The sequence below is a fragment of the Patella vulgata genome, chromosome 2 (assembly GCF_932274485.2).
Source record: "Patella vulgata chromosome 2, xgPatVulg1.2, whole genome shotgun sequence".
In the NCBI taxonomy this organism is placed as follows: Eukaryota; Metazoa; Mollusca; class Gastropoda; family Patellidae; genus Patella; species Patella vulgata.
This window is the reverse complement of record NC_065880.2, coordinates 73,127,586-73,151,366: the sequence shown is the minus strand read 5'-3', so window position 1 is coordinate 73,151,366 and position 23,781 is coordinate 73,127,586. Positions and strand designations below refer to the sequence as shown.

The window sequence follows — 23,781 nt, the reverse complement described above, 5'->3', positions numbered from 1 at the left end:
AACTTTGTCTCGTTCGAACGCTTTATTGCGAGATGAAAACAATCCTGGTAGTACAAAATGGCTGACAGTACAGAAAATCAAACGGGAGAAGAAACGGTTATAATTTCTCTATCTTGAATATAAATCGTAAAATTTTGAAAATATGCGAAGACCATATACATTATGCAGTTGTTTGAAATAGTTGTTTTACTCTTCCTATTTTCCATCCCCATTTTCTGAGCATCCCAAATATATGGGTCAACTCAGCACTTTTCTTCCGTTCAGTCTTCAGTTTAGACTTCAGAATAATCTCTTCCTTATCAATATCACTATTATTAGCCTCAGACATTGCATACTGATTTACATGGGCTATAGTAGCAGATATTAAATAGTGATTTACATAGGACCTACGAAGATGACAAGTTCAGCTGATTTCATAAAATGGCTCGACCTGTTTGATTTTTGGGTCAAGATATTTAATAATATAAATAAGATGGATCAAGATCAACTGAACTTGGCAATCAAAACCGTAGACGAACGTTTCGGGTGGACGTTTTCGACTGCTGTTATGTTATTCAACAACTCACTTTGTATGGCTTCCTTATTGTATGGCTATATACCAACTATTTAAATAATCTTAATTAAAATCAACTGTCCTAACACAATGTTATCATTAATTGATTAAATAGGCCTAATGTTTTGGACGTTAAAATTCAAATTGTAATAAACGACAATATTACTAACTATCATTTGTATTTGTGTTTGAAAATGATATAAGAATACCTGTCAAAACATTGTGGTGAATATATTATATGATCAAACCTGTGACATTTTTCCAGTGTGTCGGCTGTGGCCATATAAATTTAGTTGAAGAACAAAATAAATTCATGTCGGTGGCCCTTCAACTAGAAAATTTTGTCAGATATTATACATCTAAATTCATTATTTCTAGGTGTGTAATGCTTTTTTTATATGGCCACATGGAAATACTATAAATAGGGTCATATATTGCTGTCGCCTCCGTTCGGCCACCCGTCAATCGGCCACATTTTCTTGTGAACACTCTACAGTCTACATTTATCATCTGATTGTTTTGAAATTGATATATGTTGTTTGCATTACCGTACTGAGATGAAGAATCCTATTTAATTTCAATAATTTCCGTTATGGCCCTTGTTTCACTTAATTGTACCTTGTTAATTCTCTAACAACGAAAATTATCATCCGATCTGTATGAAATTTATATGTATCATTTGAATTAGTGAAATGAAGAAGTCTATTGAATTTCAGCAATATCTGTTAATTGCTTCTAAAGTTATGTCCCTTGTTTTATGTCCTATGTTTTACTTTGTTGAACATTGTGAATGCTCAACGATCTGTATGAAATTGATATGCATTATTTAAATTTTGAAAATGAAGAAGGCTGTCAAATTTCAACAATTTTTGTATATTACTTCCAGAGTTAAGGCCCTTGCTTCAGTTTGTTGCACCTAGTGAACCCTCAAAGGACAAAAATTATAATCTGATTCGTATGAAATTGTCTTATAAATGCGCCCCTCCCCCCCCCCCCCCCCCCCCCCGCATTACCTACAAAATAATAAATATGTGACAACCCTTGTTGACCGCTCGGACAATTTAGCTGCTGTGGACGTATGTTTCTTTGCCTGGCAACATATCTTAGGTATTGCTGTTATGTATTTTTTACTCTTTTCAAATATTGCTATAATGACTAATTTCTCAGACATTATATTAGACCAGATGTTGAGTTGAGCTGCTATTGGAATGTGTTCAGGATTCAAATTCGGTTCATCTTCTAACATTTGATATGGTAAAAATAAATTTCTCAAAAATTTAAATTCTGTAATTGGATTTTACAGGTCCTACAAACTAATATTGATGAAGAATCCAATGAATTAAGTGAGTTAAAGAAAGACCTAGAGGGCTGGAAAGAAGCATTGATCCCATTGAACAGTTTATTAGAATGGGAGAAACCGTATCATCCAGGAATAATTGTCGGCACGACAACCTTTCTGTTTGCGTAAGATAATATCTAAATCTAATATATACACATAGCTTATGAAAATTCGGTTGAGTGATCTAACATGTGCTTTAGATCTTAAGGTCTGTTATTGGTTTGGATTCAAAGCTTGTGTGAGACAAGGAGTAGGGTCGGTTGTCCAACCTTGGAGGCTTTTTCCATTTCCTCCTGTTTCCCCCTAGTACCAAAAGACCCCTACAAGCAAGAGAATAATTGAATAAAGTTGTACTATATGTTAGTTCTGAAAAATTAACTAGTTTGATTCAAGTGGACGTTAAATTAAGCTTATACATTTTGCCATTTGCAACATCCTAGATTCAAGTTGTCATAATTTATTCCTCAGAAATGTCATGTCGAAACATTACTTTTGATGAAATTCTTAACTGTCCTTAGTAATGCACCACAAATCTTTTTATTGATGAAAACTTATTTATACATTATCTTAAAATCAATTAAAATTAAACTCCATGTATTTGTAATACTATTTATTTTAGATTAATATGGTTTGTGCAGCCTTCAGTGTTAACAACCTTTTCCCTAGTTGGTTTACTGATTAGTGCTGTTGATTTAGTTATACCAATGGTGGGATCGAAAGTCTTTTCTACGGGTGACTGGTGAGGAAACTTTGGATATTCACAATATCTTTTTATATACCCACATTGAAATGTGGTTGTATATTTTAATCACAACTGTGAACGTCTAGAGGCTAAAGATTTTATCTGACTGACTTGGAATTGATAAACAGTGTTTATATTTATGAGACAAACTATTTCTGAAAATTGAACAACTAAAGTTATCGTCTTTTTTTAGTACAAAAGAATAAAATTGTGATCATCATTATGAACTTCTCCGACAACTTAACTGCTATGGATTTATGTTTAGTTGCCTGGCAACCTATCTTCAAAGTCTTCCACAGCCAACAGAATTGAGAACAGAAAATTTAAAAAGCCTGACTGACTGTTAATAAGATTATAACTATACCGTTTACTCAGCGTTGCACAGGTAGAGAGCCCAGCAATGTTCCTTATAGGAGTGGAAGTGCAACACCACCAGGCCAATGTCAGTCACTCCCCCAACTCAAGCTGCCCTTATGGGCTAAATTTCAGTCTCGGGACGCCCTTATGTAGCTGCCAAACCCAAACAGACAAATGACAGTCACGAATATATACATAGATTCGTTGCATACAAATATGTTAAAGATCGGTCAGGATAACTCGAGTGCTCTCAGGATATTATGAATCAGTTATGAAATTCTCAACAGGTCTTCATCTCAGAAATAGTATAGTGCAAATTATATATAACACTGAACATTATCCTTTTCTTCCTTCCAGGACAGTATTTCATGAACAACAATACCATCAAATATGTGAGAGAATCATGAATGCAAGAGATCATTTTGTTGATTTCAAGAATACTATGTGTCAACTAAAGGCAGAAAAACCTAAAGTTGTAAGTTATTTAAAATTGTAGCCCAAAATAAACTCAGCCTCTAATGATTTAACCGGTATAAAATGAACAATAACACTCTAAATAGAGGGTATTTATCTCCTAATTACCTGCCCTTGTTTTACGAGATTATTTGTGCTCCTCGCAGAGTTTTGTTTGACACCTCATACCACAGTTTAGTTACCTTACCGGCATGCAATCTTTTGTTTAGTCAAATAGCTTGCTTTGTCGGTTTGTCACATGCTCCTTTTCTGTCAGTGAGCAATGGCGTCTCAGTGAGTATGGTGCTGACTCAATAACCAGGAAGTCACTAATTCGATTCCAGTATTGGCTGAGGTCGGTCTTCAGGATTTTCCAGCCTGCTTTTTCCTTGTTAGATCGGCTGGCAATGATAATAGTCAAGTTTGTTCGGATGGAACAAATAAAAAATGAGGTTCCACTGTTTGACTGTTGAAAGTCAAAATAAGAGGAAAGAGAATATGATATGTGTAGTGTATAGTAAGTGTAGGGTGACCACACCACACACAAGCAATTACACAAGACAAACCTCCGGACAGGACACAAAATACATAGACACCTCAAACGTATCAGATCAAGTGAATGTGTCCGGGGTCTAACCGTAAGCATCCACTGCATTGTACAGTCCTGGGCCTATAATGATACAGTTGTCGCTCAAAATGAAAAATAAGGGATGCAAATCAAGTATAACACTTTGTATCCTTTTTTTCAGTATTTCTTTGTTGTTATGGGTATTCTGGTTATAAATGCCTGGATTGGAAGTCTGGTTAATAACCTATTCTTAACCTATTTCTTGGGTATGTATTATATAATTGTGTATTACATTTTATTTTTAGCCACTCTCATGGAGTCTATAATGGATGCAGCTAGATTTTGAGCATATTTATGCTGCTGATCGTCATTTGCATTCAACAAATTTTTCTTTTTAGCACTTATTCCACGCTAAAATTATTTAACATTTAAAGATGCATAATGTAAGATTAAGCTAAAGAGCTGATTGTTCTTGCTATAATAGTTCAAAAAAAGATAATGATGAATATATTGAAAAGTTCATTCAAACGACTTTATTCTGAGCGAAGTTATGGGTGTTGGAAGATGTAGTGCATATTGTTTATTGTCATAGCAACAGTATTGGAAAACTAAGACTTAGTCTTGTTTGTCTATTTTATCGTTAAATTTTTAAATCTTGTGGGCGTCATAATCCATTTAAATCTATGCCATACAATAGACTAGATGCCTAAATAATAGTTTATGTAACAATTGAAGCCAAAATAAAGACATTCTATAGATAAACTCCTGGTTTGAATTCAATTGGAATAAAAAAGAGAACCATCAAAAGATTTTATCTAAAGCTTATTGGTACTCTATCTTGTTTGTTTGCTCTGCAGAGGATGCTGAAAGTTCCAAATATGTGTATTTTAATTCAACTATCATATTATAGTAGTTTGCAACGGATTAACAGTCCCCAAAATAATTATCAGCAACTTTAAACAAAAATTTGAAGTACATTATCTTTCATCTGTGAAAGCCTGTCACAAATAAGTTTAATTAAGGGGCATTAGGTAAGATTAGATATAGAGCTGACAGTTATCGCTATAATAGTTAAAACATAGATAATGAAAACAAAATATGCTGAAAATTTCAGTCAAATTGCTTCACTCTGAACTGATATATTAGCCATTCAATTTTAGGCTAGTCTCAGTCGTCATTACCAACGTTGGTATGATAACAAACAAAGTCTCGATTATCCATTTTTATACGTCCACATTCATAATGTGAACGTATTATGCCGTCGCCCCTGTCTGTGTGTGTGTGTGTGTGTATGTATGTATGTGTGTGTGTGTGTGTGTGTGTGTGTCTGTGGTTCGCCTACAGGGCGCAATTCTTCATGGATTTTCTTCAAACTTGGTATACTTATTCCTTATACCCCAAGGAAGATCCCTATTGTTTTTGGTGCATGCCCGACCCCCCGGGGCAGAGCCACGCCCATTTCTAGTATTTGTTTGTTTGTCGTCTACAGGCCACATTTCTTAACTAATAATCTTGAAACTTTGCATACACATTCTTTGTACCCTAAGGAACATCCCTATCGTTTGGGGTGCATGCCCAACCCCCAGGGGCAGAGCCACGCCCATTTTCTTTTCGTGTGTCTTTGTGTCGCCTACAGGGCGCAATTCTTACTGGATTTTCTTCAAACTTGGTATACTTATTCCTTATACCCCAAGGAAGATCCCTATTGTTTTTGGTGCATGCCCGACCCCCAGGGGCAGAGCCACGCCCATTTCTAGTAAAAGTACCATATCAATCAATGCTGGAATGTGGACGTATATTGCAGCGTTAGCGATGCTCTTGTTACATTAAATTATTCATCACAAAATGTATTCAAATCCAGTGAATATCGCAGGCTAACAATGGTCTGGATAAGTTAATTAATGTCCAATTAATAATTTAGATATCATTTCAGGCCCAAAGAAATACCTACAATAGGCTGAGATAGCTCTTTAATAATGCATATTTAAGTCAAAGTCTGATATTTAATTGTTGTATTAAACTGTTTATTTTCAGTTAATCTGATATGTCTTCTACCTGGCTTGAGACGCCATGATATTGTCAAGAAGAATCTGGCTGTAGCTTCCACTATTATTAGTCGTCTAGTTCTTGGAAAGAAGAAGAAAAATTGAAGTTTTTCTCTTGTGTTAAAGTTTGTTGTTGTCTGCCATATATTTGATTAATCTAACAATTGGTCTAAAAACAAAATTGTGTACCTTTGGTGGACTACATCAGGAATGAATCTTGTCTTCAGTGCACAAGAAGGATATGGTTCTTGACTGTGTGTAGGGCAGATAAAGTTAATACAAGTGTGGATTCTTCAGAGCCTTAGTAGTTGTGTGTGCAAACCTGGGGAATCGCGGCTACCATCAATCACGCTTGTTCCTAAAAGGTATTTGTCGTGACAAATATTGTTTTTATCAAGATGTGCTTTTTGGCTTTGTGGTATGAGAAGTGCCAAAGGTGCCATTTGTTATCTGACCATTCTTTTGAACTAGGAATGTTTAAGGTGTTCTCATACTAATGACTAGAATAGTAGAATCTCTGTTTATAAATAATAACATACAGTAGTCTAGGTCACTAAGTTGATTGGTAACAATATCTTTGAGCTTCCTTCTACAGAAAGAAACCTCTAGTCGGTCAGTCAATAGTCGTTGTTAATAACATACAGAGTAACTACACACTCATGTGATAATCTCCATTTTGTATGTTAGTAAGCTCCACACCAAATCATTTTTGTGTATGTTATTTATAAATATCTTGGTGACCTAGACTATGATATATACACTTATAAATCTATATTCAGGATTATTCAGTAGTTTATTCGTTCGTAACCCTTTCGACTCATTATTGATACATTTAGCACTTTTAAAAGTTGTTTCAAATGCAGAGTGAGAATTATACCCTTTATCCATTTAACAATTGTTTCCTGGCAGTAGACCTGAAATTATGATTTAGGGTTCTGCCTCATTTCCTGGCGGGGGTCATTGACCATTCTCAAGTTTTGGGTTGGAAGGGTTAAATCCTTAATTTTTTTTATTGTATTATGAACAGTTAATCCATCAATCAAAAGCAACTGTGATCTGTACTCTGATTAAAGTAATGACAATTTCAATTTTATGATTAAAGTAATGACAATTTTATATATCTCTCATAGGATTAAATTCTGTTCTCTTAATGGTACCTACATATTTCATAGAATTTGGTGCAATCTACTAATGTAATGCCAAACTTTAAATATATATACAAATATAGGTTTTACAACACTTCTTTTATTTATTTTTACCTCTTTGATTTTACTGTAAACTTTCCATTTTCTTTTTCAAAATGCGTTTTGCTCAATTTGCGTTTGTCTTGCATTGTAGATGTTTATGTTTATTTATGACCTCTCTTCTTTCTGTTTACTGTGTTATATTTGCCTCTTTTACTTTCATGGTTTTTTAAAACTTTGAAGAGATTACTTAGTCCTGGTGTGTACCTTATTAGTATTATGCTTACATTGTCTTATGGCAGTGGTGGGCAACCTTTTTAGGTGAAGGGTCAAACACAAAGTTTTGAAACAAAGTGAGGGCCAAACAAGAATTATTAATTGTCATTCTATTGAATAAAGTAATACGAAACAAAGCACTATTTCTGTGCTTTTTATTCAGCTCCAAAGTTATATTCAGAGAAAAATCAAAGCATGTCAACAAATCAAACAATAACGTAAAATGAAAGTAGGCAAGTGACTTCAATTAGGAAACTATGTCATTGAGTGACAATGCAAGCTATAAATAGACCTACAGAGATTATTGATCCGCCAAAGAGTAACGTCTGTTTTGAGATTGGGCCCAATAAAAAGCAATTTCGATTTTTTTAATTTCATTTAGAGATTAAATTGCTCTGAAGTTTTCAGATGTAGTGGAAGGGTCTGGCAGGCCGGATGACAAGCCCTCACTGGCCGGATGTGGCCCGCAGGCCGTAGGTTGCCCATCACTGTCTTACGGGTTTTGTTTTTGTGTGGTGCAGTCCTCCTGCACTTACTATTAAGGCCAGCAAATCGAAACTTTATTTCCATTATATTTGTATTGTATCCAGGTCACTGAAATCCAAAATTGTTTTAGAATTTCTCACATCCCAAAAGAAATCTATATGTAAGTTTTTATTAAACAGAGTGTGTTTTTCGTTGCATATATGTTTTGAAACATATCTTTTAAATAGGAAAAACGTATAATTTGGCTTAAATATATTGAGTATATATATAATTATTAATTTTTATTTAGAACATTGAATTCAAATCTGTCATAATTTATTTAGAATCTTACATGGAATTATAGCTAACTGGCTTTGGTTTATACATATTATTGTAAAGTAATTTGTAAGTAAATTTGCTTATTCTCTATATAGATGAAAGTTGTCCATATATTTCTGTAGTTAACGGTATTCAAGGTATAAAAATAGAGTTTTAAAATTTTATGATATCCAATAATTTTATGTCATTTATTTATTACTTAATGCATGAACTTGTCATAATTTTATTAAAATTTTTGTTAAAACTTCCTAGTTGTTTCTGAGAATATCAATAATGGTAGACAGGTCTGATGCAGTATATTTTTCAGCATAACCATGATCCATGTGCATGAGGTATCCACCTCCCCCCCCCCCCCCTTTATTTCTGGATATGTAAAGCTATAAAAAAAAACAAACCACAAACGGCTTTCGTGCAGTGAAGTGATGGTGGCTCATTAAGTAAGGCGCTGGCTCACTAATCAAAGGGTTCAATCCCAATGTTGGCAGAGAAAGTATTTCAAGTTCTTGCAGGCCTGGCAAGGAACAGTGAGGTCTAGTGTGCACATAAGAGCCCTTCAAATAAGAGAGGGCCATGGCACCGCTGTCTGGGCAAAATCTCTGAAAGGAGTTTTGTTACTGTTCTTGGCGACAGAATTTATGAAGGATGCTGTTGTACATTAGTAGTACAGGTCAATTAGGATTGGCAAATTGATTTTTAGCAGAATTATGTAATCCGTCCGTCCCACAAATTTTTAAAGTTTCATCTTTTGGTTAACCACCTGACAGCTCTCTGTCAAATTTTGTAGTAATGTTGCTTGGATTCACATTTATTCAAAATCGACCCAATAGAAAAGACATTCTAACCAAACTCTGATTTGGCCCATACATGATTATCTAGGGGTGGGACAGGGGTGTACCTTAAAGCGACATATACTCTTCAAAAAAAGTAGGGGATATTCAGAAACAATACAAAACTGCGGAAATGCACTGCTGTTTTTATTAGAGGTAACCAGTGTATGTTAATAACAAGCCAATTGCCTACACATGAACATAAATAGTTCATATGGGCGGCTTATCTGACGGCCCCATTTCACACGCAAAGAGAGATACACTGTCAAAAGTGAAAATGGACGTTTTTGATTTTTGTCTTAATAATGAGTAATTGCTCCACCAATCCTCAGACATTCAGCAATTCGTCGTGGCATGCTCTTAATCAACCGTCCAATCACGATTTGGAGCAATCTGAACCACTCCTCTTGCAGTGCCACGGCCAATTCTCGCAGTGTTGTCGGTTGACGTTGACGTCGACGAACACATCTCCAGATCATGTCCCAGACATGCTCTATAGGAGAAAGGTCAGGACTCATGGCTGGCCAAGGCATATGGACAGTATGGTGACGCTGGAGGTAGTCATTCACGACACGAGTGCCGTGGGCACGGGCATTATCATCCTGAAAGATGAAACGCCGACCTGCACGTTGAGCAAAGGGCAGAACTATCGGTGCCAAGATGTTGTCACTGTAGTACACACCAGTGACCCTTCCTTGAACAGAATGCAAGTCCGTTCTGCCAGTCATGGTGATTCCTCCCCACACCATAACAGACCCACGCCCGAATTTGTCATGCTGTCTGACGTTAACGTTAGCTCGACGCTCATTTACACGCCTCCAAACGCGAGCACGCCTATCGGTGAAATCCAGAGGAAATCTGGACTCATCTGAGAACATTACACGCACCCATCGACGATTACCCCAATTTCTACGCTGCCTACACCATTGACACCTGTTTGCCATGTGCTGACGTGTTAATGGAGGCACAACACCTGGTCGTCGCGCATGCAAATGGGCTGCATGTAGCCGATTTCTAATCGTTTGGGGTGTAAACTCGAATTCCTGTAACTTGGTACAAGTTTACAGAACGCTGATTGGCCGTTTGTCTTCGATTTCGCAGGACCTGTGTACGAATGTATTGATCCTGGGCTTGTGTAGTGGCTCTAGGATGACCTGAACGAGGTCTATCATCAACATTAGAGACTTTTGGAAAGTGGATTTTTCCCATCCGTATAACGTACCCGTATCGTCACGTGATGCGTTACGTTAATTTAGTTTTGGCAGACTTCGCGCCGCGTACGATGGGTAGCTGAGCTGAGCATAGTTTATTACAGCATAATGGCAGTTATCTACCAAGATCAACATCAGTACTAGTCAAGTACCTAGCCTACAAATTCCTGAAGGGAGAGAGAGAGAGAGAAATTGGGTTTAACGTCCACTCGACACAAACTAGGTCATTTCGGGACTAACATATGGTTTAATTTTATTTCAATATTTCCCTTGCGCGTAGGGGTCTTTTAGCAGTGGGAGGAAACCGGAGGACCCGGAGAAAACCCACGAGGTTGGACAGATTCCTGAAGGGAGTGAAGTCGTTCGACAGTCGTTGAATTATTTAAAAAATTTTTTTTAAAAATTAGTGTCGAATCTTATTAAAAATCTTCACTAATGTACCATTTCAGAAAGTATATACCCCTTTTACAGATTTGCAAGGTCCCACCTCCCTAAATTTAGCACGTTATAGATCAACCAGCGTGCAGACAGACAGGAAAAATATGAAAATTCCGCGAAAAGCTCATCAAAAGTAATTATTAAATTCCAGTCTTTGCCATGGTTAAAATCACGTCAAATATACATCTTCGTGTTCTAGGATACACATTCATAAAAACGCAACGGCACAACATTTCAGCGTCTAAAAGTAGCAAAACATACGGTAAAAAGATGACGATGTTATACAGACCTTTTCCGTATAAAAGCTGTTCGATACGTGCTGCCGTATCCGTGTGCCGTATCACGTATGAGAAATACACACGCATTGATGACGTCACACACAAAATCGTTACGGATACGCAATACGGACCAATCAGGGCCGGCGGAAGCAATTCTTGATTGTGTTTGTTGGTACCGGTTCCACCGTTGGCTACTGCTCGCTGTGTAGAACCCATTTGAAGCATGCCAATAGCACGTAGACGTTCATCATGTTGATTGAAGACATCTCATTGCAAATTTAACATAACACACTAAAGCAAAGATACGCTAAACAGTAAATCTTATGCAAGAACCGATAGGAAAACAAACATGGATATGATAAACCAGCACGCGGTAGTTTTCATCAACCCTTCTTTGAAGTGTCAAATTTGACAATGAACCTCTCCCACGTATATGGCGCTATTGCGTGTCGCACCTGCAGCTCAGTGGTTCTGTTGGGGCAATACCTCACATGTGAACATACTCTCAAAGTATGTCAAGTGTCCATGACTTTTTATTATATCACAACCTGCATAGGTATTTGCATTCCAATATCCCCTACTTTTTTGGAAGATTATATAATATATACTATTCCAAAAAAGTAGGGGATATTTGATTTTTAAGTGTTATTAAAGTCACCTAATTAAACTGACGAAGAAACAAATGACAAAATGAAATGAAGTTCACATTCATCGATTTATTCCAAATGATCGTTAGACTAAGTAAGGCACAGACTGGCCATTATAAGGGTAAAATGATACCCAGGGTCAAACAGCAAAGTTACCACAGCATCACAACCAAGTCAGTAACGGGTAAATCCTCCTCTGTTTGCCAAACAAGCATTGATCCGACGTGGCATACTCCTAATGAGACGTCTAAGGTCATTTTGGTCCAGATTGTCCCATTCCTGTTGCAACGCAGCAGCAAGTTCTTGGACATTGGCAGGACGTTGTTGACGTTGACGTAACCTCTGTCCAAGCATGTCCCAGACATGCTCGATGGGGGAGAGGTCGGGACTCAGTGCTGGCCAAGGTAATGTGGTGATGTTCTGTTGTTGGAGGTAACCTGTAACGATCCTGGCCCTGGAAGATGAAACGGCGGCCATGACGTCGTGCGAACGGCACAACATGGACTGCCAAGATGTTGTCCCGGTAGTACTGGCCTGTAACACGCCCTGCAACAACATGTAAAGCCGTTCTTCCAGCAACAGTGATGCCTCCCCACACCATAACAGAACCACCCCCAAATCGATCATGTCTGATGACGTTAACGTCTTGGAAGCGCTCGTTTCGACGACGCCACACCCTCCTACGTCTGTCCAAAAAATCAACAGTGAACCTTGACTCATCTGAAAACATCACATTGCTCCAGCGTCGATTATCCCAGTGTTGACGATCCCTACACCAACGACGTCTTGCCTGAATGTGATGATCTCTCAAACAAGGGATCACGCGAGGACGTCGGGCGCGAAGGTGACCCCTATGCAGTCGATTCCGAATCGTCTGGCCACTCACTCTCACACCAGTGTCTGTTTGAAGACGAGCGCTGATCTGATTTGCTGTGATGACACGATTTCTCAAGGCCAAGGTACGGATAAATCGATCCTGGGCTTGAGTTGTCGCCCTTGGTCGACCTGAGCGTGGTCTGTCCTGTACAGATTGTGTATCACGGTATCTGGACCATAGCCTGCTTATGACAGACTGAGAAACATCCATCGTCCGCGCCACAACCGCCTGTGTTGTGCCGATCTGTAGCATGCCAAGGGCACGTAACCTTTCATTTTGGGTAAGCCGACGCATATCAAAATTTGTTTTCTGGTCACTAAAACAATTAAACTGATGTTTCCACCCTGGAATTCAATGCCACAATGACTGTAACATTCAAAGTCAGAGTCGTGCAAATCTTGGGTTGGACCCCCATGATGATCCCAAGCATCACCTGCATTCCATGCGGTAGCTATTGGTGCGTTTGGGCGTCACATGTAACTGGAAATGTTTCTTCTGTTAGGTTCTATAGTGACTTTTTTCGTAGTCATTTGCATATTTTAGTATTATGCCCCCAAAATCAAATATCCCCTACTTTTTTTGAATAGTATATTTGATGAATGGATTTCAACCATTGATGTTGATTGTTCAGATTTATATTTTCCGAATTTCAGAGGTTATGAAGCTTGATTGATGCTTATATCCAATGTGGGGCCGGGTGCAATCCTACATTGGACGCCTTCTAAAATAACTTTGGAGGGTTTCAACCAAATGAGCGGTAAACCATTTTTAAAATTTTACAAATAAACCCTTTTTGTAATTATCTATGATGAAATTTGTATAGTTTCATTACATCAAAAACTTTGACTATGTTTTATCATGCTAATTCAGTTTGGACTACAAAAAGATAAATGTTTAACCAGGGTATAGGAAGTGAATGAAAACAAGCCAACAGTGAGGCTGATGGCCCCCGCCGAAATCCCAAAATAAATAGATGACACATATTCATTAATCGCACATTTATTTTTTTCAAAAGTATCAAGCAATCAAACAAATTATCACCTATTCACTAAGTTTCATCACTCTCTATCAAAGTTATCTTGTTCCAAAGCATCGACCAAAGCTTTAGCTCGAAATGTTAATCATTTAACTCAGTCAAGACATTCACCTAATGGACATCTACATCAAGTTTAAACATTGGTCAGGTCTTGACCAATCAAATTGCTTATCAATCCTTAGCCTATGCAGAAAATATGCATCATCAAACTTAGTCATGGTCTTCATATAATGAATCTATACTCAGAGTTTCATCACTCTCACTTAATTAAAATCAAAGTTATCGTGCCCAAAAACATCAACCAATCAGATTGCTTATCTCTGCTTACCGTAAGCAGAAAATGTTTATCATCGAACTCCATCAGTCCAAATTTTGGGAAAACAATGTTCATATTTAATAACATGTTTTGGTAGGTTTGCTGCCTTAGTGATGCTTAATTTGTCAGAGCAAGGTAAGACATCTAAGGGGAAAAATTAAGTCATTTTCAACTTCTAAATCACTCGAAGGACTTCAACCAAAATTGTTTGTTGTTTAAAGACAGAAATCAACACTATATTGATAGTATGATACAACCGGTTGATGGGAGATTAATCTTACTTGTTTTATCCAAGCACATTCTATGAAGACATGGTAGGGTTCTGGCCTCAGAAGCATTATGGAATTTAAAAATGCTGGGTTTTCCAAGAACTGAGGACTGGGCGCAGGACTGCGGGTATAATCATCTCGAAGGTATCAAACATAATAACCATGTTTATCTGTGGACTGGTGCCGATTTAATTCAGTCATAATGGATTTGAATATTCAAGTCCAAAAATGAAATGGCGTTTAAGGTCTTTTCTACAGAAACTGGGCTAATAACGACGGGCATATGCAAGGTAGTGTACAATTGCCTGCTCTAACTTCATATTCCAACTGTCATGGGTTCCTTTCTGAGAATACCAACACGTACGATTTGACGTCGCATCGAATGACTAGATGCTCTTCCTTGCCAGGACCTTCTCTACCATACTCACTGAGCCACTGTGGCTCCCTATTCAAATACATGCATATGTACTCCAAAATTGCACCATGTATTAATTACATGACCAGCCTTTATATACATCCTATCATGAACGAACAAAAAAAACTTTACATTTTTATTCATACAATAGTTATAGCACAATCTCACAAAATTTAACTTTTGTAACAGAATTTGACTAAAATAAAAAATTGAATAATTTACATAACCCTATACACCATTTCTATTCTGACAATGTCTTAGTATCAGTGTTCTCCAACTAAATAATTCTGAGCCTGGTGACATATAGATATAATAGCTAATTTTAAATTATAAGTAGTAGTATTAGGGTAGGACTTAATGTTTGCTTCCACATTATAAAAACCCTTCCTCATCAGGCTGGATTTTGTAAAAAACGGGTTTGTGTGGAGGACTGAGAATATATTAAACATCAAGCTTGGGGGTAGTAGATTGAACTTGATGTGAAACACTTGTAGCATGGTGGATCACCAGGCTGGTTTATATGGTTGGAGAACAATGCATGTCTTAGTATGTTAAATTTTCCATTCACACAGCAATCTTTAAAACATAAATATATTTCTTTAATGCTGCTCGGCAGTATTTACTGCATGAATGGTAAAATTAACATCAAAAAGCACTATGAACAAATTATCAAAGTACATTAGTATTATCTCTTTCTCGTTCTAAAAACTGAAGTAAAATCAAACGAAGACTACATAAATTGACATATATTCATGTCCGTTTTAAAAAAAATAAGTTTTATAAGAGAACTTTTGTTCTTATGGCAGTTCAATTGCTGCTCTTTAAAAGATTTTTAAAAGAACAAATAAAATTAATAAAGTTGACATTCGCTCACTCAATCACACACAAAATGTTAGTTTACAGGACATGAAATGAAAACATGATGGATGGAGAGTGGGTGACATGATACAAACAGAGAAATAATTCCCAAGACCCTTGAGGAAATAAGTACATTTATCTCCAGTTCGTTTTGGCAGAAGTCTATTTTATGTACAATTTTATCGTAGGTCAGTCTGTAATATTGAATATGAACAATTTTCCATAATGCCTATCTTTGTGTGTCTTGTAATCTATGTTTTAACTTAAATAAGTTTCTTTATTAACTGGTGTCCATCTGTAAAGAGAAAGAGGAAACGGTAAATTTTGATTCATTGTTAGGTATAAAATTCTTTACTGTCAATACTTCCAACTAATGTTTTTAGTTCTCCATGTGTACAGGTAACTGAATGGTCTAATGTGTGCACTTTAGATCATAAGATCTGTTATTGCATCAAGTGGCATGGATTTCAATACCACTTATGGGTTTACTTCAGGTCCTTCGGTTTACTCCAACTGCTTAAGAAATGAACTGGGGTTTAAGGGCCTACTGTTCTGCTCCAACTGGGCTGATGAAGATGGGCACGCCATACAGTGTGCTATGACGGAAATATTGCATGGACCGTGGCGTTATGGCATAATCTCATATCGAATTCCAACTGCCAAGGGATTTTTCACGTGCCACCAATGTATACAAGGGACCTATTTTTTTTTTTGTCCCCTCTGAACAACTATACAGCTGCCTTTGTCAGGCCTTCCGCCCTGCACCACCAACAAGGGAAAACCATGCCGGAAAATCCCAATGAACTTTCTCAGCCAACACCGTGCCTCCCAACTGCTTCAGACCCCTATGCCTATATTGAGGAAAGTGAATTATTGAAATAAAATTATACTATATAGTATCGAAATGATATAGTTTGTGTAATCAGGATTCCAAACATTTATTCTAATTGATGGAAATTTGGCCACTGTAAACACCACTAGAAATAAAACTAGCAGCAACCAAAGCAGATATGATCAATGAGGATTTGGGGATCTGTGAATAATATCAAAATTCAAACAAGCCCCAACAAAATCTGTAAAAAATTGTGGAATTTTTGTGTCGACATTCTATTTTCAGAGTGTTCCCTACCAGCTAACACCCCCCCCCCACCTAAAAGGCTAAGACTATTTGGATAAAATCATAGGTAATTACTGCACAAATTATTGACAAATTTCATGTAAATTCACAAAAAGTATGGACCAGTAGATCGGGTATTTACATTGAATATGAGCGCATTAAAATATACACTTGACGAACCTTAGCATTATAGGCATCTAGCTGAGCATCTAATTCTTCCGCAGTGACAGGCTTTTTGTTTTGACGACCACCTCTACCACCACCACCACGTCCCCCGAATCCACGTCCTCCTCTTCCACGATTTCCTCCTCCACCTGCTCCCCCTCTTCTTCCACCAGAATTACCGCCTCCACCAGCACCACCAAAACTGAAAAAGTTACATAACATAGATGATTCTCAACTCTAAAACATGTAAAGGCATCTTGTGTTATTCTTAATTCTGCATCAGTGGTTCCTTGATGTTCATCATTTAATCAGAACGGATTGTTTTCATCATTTGCAGGATTAGACTATCTGGAACTATTTCTTGTTATTAAAGTCTATATACATAGGGCACACATAAATATACAGTATGACATTTAACCCCTCAAACCAGCACTGCTATACATGTACCCAAAATACATGTACAACTAAATAAAAATCCAATTTAACTTGTTTCCTTATATTTCATCACTAAATAAACGGGCATATTATATCTAACAAGTTATAACCATTTAAAGTGCAATTACAAAAAGACAGAAATTGTAAACTTCAAGCGAACACCACATTGTAAACACATAATTTGCTAGATCTGCTGTAACAACGGTCAAGCTAAATATAATTCAGAATCATTAACATAAGATTTTTTAGGGCTTTACTAGTTCGTGTATACAATGTCACATGCTATATATACTTATAGGTTAATATAAGCTGCCTATGACAAGGCACGACTCCGTCTGTTATGTAATCATTTGATAAATCGTCATTTGTGCATAAAAATTAGCAGATGTTAAACTTCAAGTACAGCAAATTTTGGACTGCGTGGGGCACCCATGACTACAAATTCTTTGTTGGAAATTATAAGATTCTCATCATATATAACATTCAATTCTCAAAACATTATGTGAAGACATATGTTATTCTTAATACTGCATCAGTGGTTCCTTGATATTCATCATTAATCAGAATGAATAGTTTTCATCATTTGCAGGATATCTCGAACCATTTCTTGTTATAAAATTCTATACCCCCCAAGGGTACAAATAAATGTATCTGAAAAACAAATTAATAAATATCCAATTCCAATGTGTAACTTATTCATTGGAAATTCTAAGTTTACCTTCTAGGTCTGCTTTGCATTTTAATAGGAGATTCTTCTGCTGTTGCTCCAACTAGTTGAATATTCATTGCACGCCCTTAAAACAGAATTAAATTCACAGATTTTAAGTATTGTTGAAACCAGCTGAATTCAATGTGATCTTTGGGTGATAATTTTATTCTTAAACATACATTATGCAAGAGATAAATCGGCCTATTGCATGTCTTTCTGTAGGCCTGAAATGTTATCTAAATTATTAATTAGACATTATTTAACTTTACCAAGAACATAATCAGCTTTCGATGCCATCCCTAGTCGGCGATATTTACCGGGATTTGAATACATTTTGTGATGGATAATTTAATGTAAAATGGATAATCGAGACTTTGTTTTTTTTATCGTACCGACTTTAAAGATGATCGAGGCTAGGCCTAAAATTCAATCGCCAATACCACAGTTCATTCGCTTGCCCGTAGGGGTCTTTAGCAGTGGGAGTAAACCGGGGGACCCAGAGAAAACCCACAAGGTTTGACAGACGACCCTACTCTTCACCACGTACAACCTGGGAATCAAAACTATGCCAGCTGACTCAATGAGAGACCTTATGATACAATGCGCACACACTAAACATTCCTGCCACCCAAACCACCATTATACCGACAACTGTCAGCTCTTTATCTAATCTCCCATAATGCCCCTTCAATTCTAACAACACTGTCCAAAGAAAACATCAAAACCATTGAGTCACACCTGAACCTTAGGCTGACCTTAAAAATATCTTTGTTTCGCCTAACGCGACCGACTAACTAAAACCACCCCCGACTTAAATTATTTTATTGCACTTTTCCGCGATCTTTTTATTTTATTTTGTGTGTCCCTTTACTATGGCTATGGTTTGATTCATTATTGAAACTGGTTGATCAAGACGAAAGCGTCATAGGTGTCGCTTCTCAACAAAATGGTTGCAGACGAAAGCACGTCCATTCCCACGAAATGATTCTGCCTCTATGTCTGTGGGGCGTCGTTTTAAACATGACGACGATATTTTCAATATCCGTTTTCGAGAAAAATGAAGGCACAACCCCCACGATCGTTAAAAACGTGTTGAGGGAGTTTCAAACGTGAGTTTGTCGCAATTTGTGTGCGAGTCGTGCATCAAGAAAAATCCCGATGTCATTGATTTGTTTGCCAATAAAATAAGACGAATGTTTGCACCCGGAAAATTATCAAGCTGTCAAATTAGCTCTTAAAAAAAAAAAATCTGAAAAAAACCCGACCTACCGACCCTTCTCCTCGATTGTGGGTCGGGTTTGGTGAAACAAAGATATTTTTAAGGTCAGCCTTATTTTAATAACTAAAACCTCACAATAGTTTGTCAGTTTTATTTTCAGTGTTAACTACTAAAATGTTTTGCTATGTAACGGATGGAAATTTGGGTTGGGTCGGTAGGTAGGTTTTTGGGGTTTTTTTTTTTTTAATGTAAATGTTACATTGATAGATTAGATCTAGTAACTAATGTAGCATATTATTCTGTGCTAAAATCTTCAATGTTATGAAGCACGAATAGATTGGAGTTCTTGGATAATTGTTTAAAATGTAACAGAGGCTAGATTATGATTTAAATATTCTCTTAGGGGAGCAAATGGACATTTTAATCGTTTATGCTAAAAACAAAAATAGCGTAGGGAGGCCACTTTGTTTAACGGCCTGAAATATGTCCGTAATAAATTTATTTGTATTTTTCTAAATACCAATCGAGCAGATCCTATCCACACGTTTAAAATATACGTTCACTTGTTTTTGTCCATTTGCGTGCCATTACTTAATAGAACGAGGGTTGTGAGGATTATAGCTTTTCGGAATGTGCAGTGGTAAATCTATAGAAAACTCGTAGTCTCGATTTTCACGCCAGTTAGCAATCTCGCGTCAACAGTATGGCAGTTCTTAATCGTTCACTGTACAGTACCGGCTATTCCGATCGGTAAATGCAGATTCAAAGAACGATGACATTTATAGCAACAAATAATATAGGCATTTTCACGAATCCGGTAGGCTTAGTGTATTCTGAACGGTCGCAGGTTTTTGTAATGGGTCGGTCGGGTTACCGGAAACAGAATTTTTTTTATTTGGCATAACATTAGGACTAAACAAATTTTGGGCGATTCTGGACATCTTTTGTGTTTAATAATTATTATAAACATTACAATTGATTTAGAATTCACTCCAGTGTGTGCCATCTAGTATAATTTTATTTGATGTAAACAACTTACCATCTAAAGGTACATTGTTGTACTGTTTCATAGCTTTAACAGCATCTGATCTTCTTTCATAAATAACTTCTGCTGTTCCCAATGATCTACCAGATCTGTCATAATGTACAGCAGCCTTTTTCATATTACCAAATTCAGCAAACAATTCCTGGCAACACAGAAAACTAGACTTTACATTTGAAATTAACTTCCCATTGTGCAGGTTTTAAATTCAAAAAGCAACAATCAAATATAATTTAGTTTTTTTTAATAGACTAACAACATACAAATTGGTGACACTATAAATCTTTCTATATTGTGACAATGGAAAATCAGAACAAGTAAGAAGAAGTCATTGAAGAAACAGTGTTTGGTGATATGGCTCAACTCCTTTGCACGTGTTCTACAGATGCAATGAGTGATTTAATGGTTGAGAGCAAAGATTAATATATAGTGTTTGAATATATTATGCTATGTCTTGCTCAAAACCATTAAACAATTTAAAATACAGACGCTATCACACACTTAATTTCAATGAATTTTCACACTAGTCCAATATTCCAATAAGGTACGACTGGCACTTCGCCCGTACCATTATTTGACATCACATCTGTATTCTAATATTATTGAATGCGAGGTTTTATATCAATACAGTAATAGTGCTGTTAACTTATTACAGGCCCATACTGTTCAGCACAGTGGATGCTTACGACTGGACCCATGATCCATTCACTTGATTAGATATTTGCTGTTTATTTCTTGCAATGTCTGTGTAGTTTGTATCCTGTTTGCAGGTTTGTCTTTTCTGTATTGTTTGTGTGTAGTGTGGTCATCATGCGTCTATATAATATATGTCCCTTTTGACTTAAATAGGCCTATATTAAGATGTATATTTTTGGGGGGATTAAAATATGATCAACTTCTATCAATGTATCAAATGGTATCAGTGGTTCCTTGGAAAATCATGGGTTTTCAGTACCTAAATTTTACATCATCTACTATTTGACACATTTCATTCAAATTTCATAGGAAGTAAATCAAAATATTGTGAATGCTCTTTGAAAAACAGGAGGTATATACTTTACTACATACTAAACAGTAGAAATTTGACTTGAAAAGAATATAATGAATATAGTTAATGTTCTTTTCTATTGCATACACATTTTGAAATAATGATTACTTCTGATGTGAAAACTTTATAGCTTTTTATAGCACTCGTAACATTTTAATAGACAGATATTCTGGCTAAGTGCTTACTGAGACATCTGAATCAGACACACCAAAATCAAGATTTGAGACCAATAGTTTGCCTTGACCGGAACCACCACTGGATAATCGAGCTGTGCTTAAACCACTTGATCTTTTTGCTCCACCCTCAAACATGTCATGCTGCCACTGGTCAGGAGTATCTTTAGACTAAAAAAACCCAAAAACATTGCTATGTTAAATTAATGTAAATAAATTGCTTTGGGTTGACCATGACTAACCAATATTGCACAAGCTATTTTAAACCTTTCTTTGGACGTTTTTACCAAAATGTTTTACCGTTTTGATCAGTTTTTGTTTATGGCCATATATCCAGAACGCTGATGGAGAGTTAGAAGGGTGGTTACTTTTTTGGTGTACAACTACCAGTATATAAGTCCACACATATACAAAATTACCATATAATTTGTGATAAGGTCAAAACCAAGGTAAATACAGTTGTATGTCAGATTATTAATAATTGGATGTTAAGAGAAATTCTTCGTCACCCGTTTCACATGATTACATGACATTGCCAATGACCAAAGCGAAATAATTAAATCTGATTAACTGATAATCCTGATCTTTTATAGTATGTGCAAAGACGCCAAAGAAATCTTATGGTTTTTAAGATGCTAGATATAGTAGATGGTGGATGAGGAAAAATGTGATTTGTCAATCATCCATAATCGCAGTCGTGTGTTGATTTCAATTATTCCGTTTCACGTAAAAGACATTTAGGCTTTCACACAGGGCTGTCGGTAATTTTTCACAGTTGATTAGCAGAACTGCTAATCAAAAAGTCCAATTTTGCCAAATTTGATTAGCAAATTTAAAAATTGATTAGCAGTTTTTCAGTTTCAACATAAAAACCTAAATAACAAGATATTACTTTAGTTCATAACAAATATGATTAGATTCCATTCTTACTATTCTTAGATTTTTTTAGCACTGCCACAAGTACTTGTGACAGTTTGTGAATGTGATGTACACATTTAGTTAGGTCTTATGTCTGAATCCAATTCTTAACAGTGACTTCCAAGGCCCCAATCATTTTAATTGTTATTTTTTGTTACGTTAGAAATCTTCGTTAGAAAACAATTTCGTCTGCTTTTTATCGTGTATAGCTATTTTTGTTAAATCGGGCGCACCTCGATTAACTAGACCCACGCGATATTTTACGGGAATTTTTACTTTGATTTATCATTTTACAATACGTTAACATATATTTATTTTTTTATATTTTATTTACAATACGTGGGGGATACACTGGCTTTATTTCTTTCAAAATGAATATAATATAATTACTTGATGTCTCGCAACGTGAGTGGTACTACTCGATTCCCTATTTCCAGTTTAATAGTCCCTATTCATAGAGTTATGTCCCTGTATTATATAGTACCGTATAATGAATTGTGTCTGGGTATTTCGAGAAAAAAATGTCACACGGAGAATTCAGTTTTGTTTATAAAATTTTATTCAACATTTTATACACGTTGAAAGTGTTCAGAAAGCCTTCTAGTCTTCAAATGTGGATTATCCTTGTGTCAATATCCAAAATGACAGGCATATTAATGATTCGCAGTTACTGCGAATCAAAAACTTTAGATTTTAATTTTTGATTAGCAACGGACAAAATATGTATCGCAAATTGCGCTGCGATACTGGTTGTCGGCAGCCCTGCTTTCACAGGTATAGAAACATGCAGTGATCGTCAACTCAATGACTCAATCAAGCTCATTTACAACTATTTGACAAAAAAAACAAAAAAACAACGAAATATTATTAGATCTACTAAATACACAAAATTTTCAACAATGTTTATTTATTCATTGAGTCCGAAACCTCATCAAGTAAGACTGAAATGTCGTCAAACTGAGTCCGAAACGTCTCGGTATTACTATTTTAATTATACCCTCGAAAACTGCTGTCCCTGTGATCGACTTCTTCGTTGCACACCACCTCTGAACACACCGCCGGTTCTTGATCCACCTCGACTTTGTGAACGACCACGTCCACCGGCACCGCGTCCCCTTCCAACACGACCTCTTCCTGCTCCACCACCACCTCCTCTTCGTCCTCCACGTTTTGTTTTGTTTGTTTTTATTATATCATCAAGACTCATGTCAATTTTGTCGCCCATCCTGATGATTATATTACGTTTTCAAAGTTAATCAAATGACGCTGTACAAAACGTGAGACTAACTATTCAAAGAAAAATGGCGCTTCTGGTGGATCTTGGGAAAACCGGAAGTGTAATGCATTTATAGCAATTCTTTAAAAGAATAATAATATTTGTCTGACGAGCTCCAAATTATTTTCGATGTGTATGGAAGTAATATTATTAACTTTCTAAAAGCAAATCTTAAAAAAAAGACCC

General features: G+C 36.4%; 2 protein-coding genes and 2 non-coding genes across 4 annotated transcripts; 1 reads left to right on the top strand and 3 right to left on the bottom strand.

Moving 5' to 3' along the window:
* Positions 1-2: 2 nt before the first annotated feature.
* LOC126810358 (ADP-ribosylation factor-like protein 6-interacting protein 1) lies at positions 3-8,568 on the top strand. Its single transcript, XM_050535364.2, has 6 exons — positions 3-96; positions 1,857-2,017; positions 2,512-2,631; positions 3,349-3,466; positions 4,194-4,278; positions 6,047-8,568. Exons 1-6 carry the CDS (start codon positions 58-60, stop codon positions 6,160-6,162), a joined length of 639 nt encoding a protein of 212 aa, XP_050391321.1. The 5' UTR covers positions 3-57; the 3' UTR covers positions 6,163-8,568.
* A 6,189-nt stretch (positions 8,569-14,757) lies between these two features.
* LOC126810396 (THO complex subunit 4) lies at positions 14,758-23,637 on the bottom strand. The gene is made up of 6 exons (XM_050535423.1): positions 23,317-23,637; positions 21,414-21,572; positions 20,178-20,325; positions 17,929-18,004; positions 16,791-16,977; positions 14,758-15,788 (listed from the first exon to the last, which is right to left on the bottom strand). The coding sequence occupies exons 1-6, from the start codon at positions 23,542-23,544 to the stop codon at positions 15,774-15,776; spliced, it is 813 nt and encodes a 270-aa protein (XP_050391380.1). The 5' UTR covers positions 23,545-23,637; the 3' UTR covers positions 14,758-15,773.
* LOC126813705 (small nucleolar RNA SNORD42) lies at positions 17,050-17,112 on the bottom strand. The gene has a single exon (XR_007677031.1). It is a non-coding gene; the product is annotated as a small nucleolar RNA SNORD42 (small nucleolar RNA).
* LOC126813704 (small nucleolar RNA SNORD42) lies at positions 17,738-17,799 on the bottom strand. Its single transcript, XR_007677030.1, has one exon. It is a non-coding gene; the product is annotated as a small nucleolar RNA SNORD42 (small nucleolar RNA).
* Positions 23,638-23,781: the final 144 nt, after the last annotated feature.

Coding starts and splice junctions, on each gene's coding strand:
- LOC126810358 (XM_050535364.2), top strand. CDS start 58: ATGGCTGACAGTACAGAAAATCAAACGGGAGAAGAAACG. Junction 97..1,856: donor ATCAAACGGGAGAAGAAACG/GTTATAATTTCT, acceptor TGGATTTTACAG/GTCCTACAAACTAATATTGA. Junction 2,018..2,511: donor ACGACAACCTTTCTGTTTGC/GTAAGATAATAT, acceptor TATTTATTTTAG/ATTAATATGGTTTGTGCAGC.
- LOC126810396 (XM_050535423.1), bottom strand. CDS start 23,544: ATGGGCGACAAAATTGACATGAGTCTTGATGATATAATAAAAACAAAC. Junction 20,326..21,413: donor TGTCTGATTCAGATGTCTCA/GTAAGCACTTAG, acceptor CTGTGTTGCCAG/GAATTGTTTGCTGAATTTGG. Junction 18,005..20,177: donor CAACAATGTACCTTTAGATG/GTAAGTTGTTTA, acceptor TTCTGTTTTAAG/GGCGTGCAATGAATATTCAA.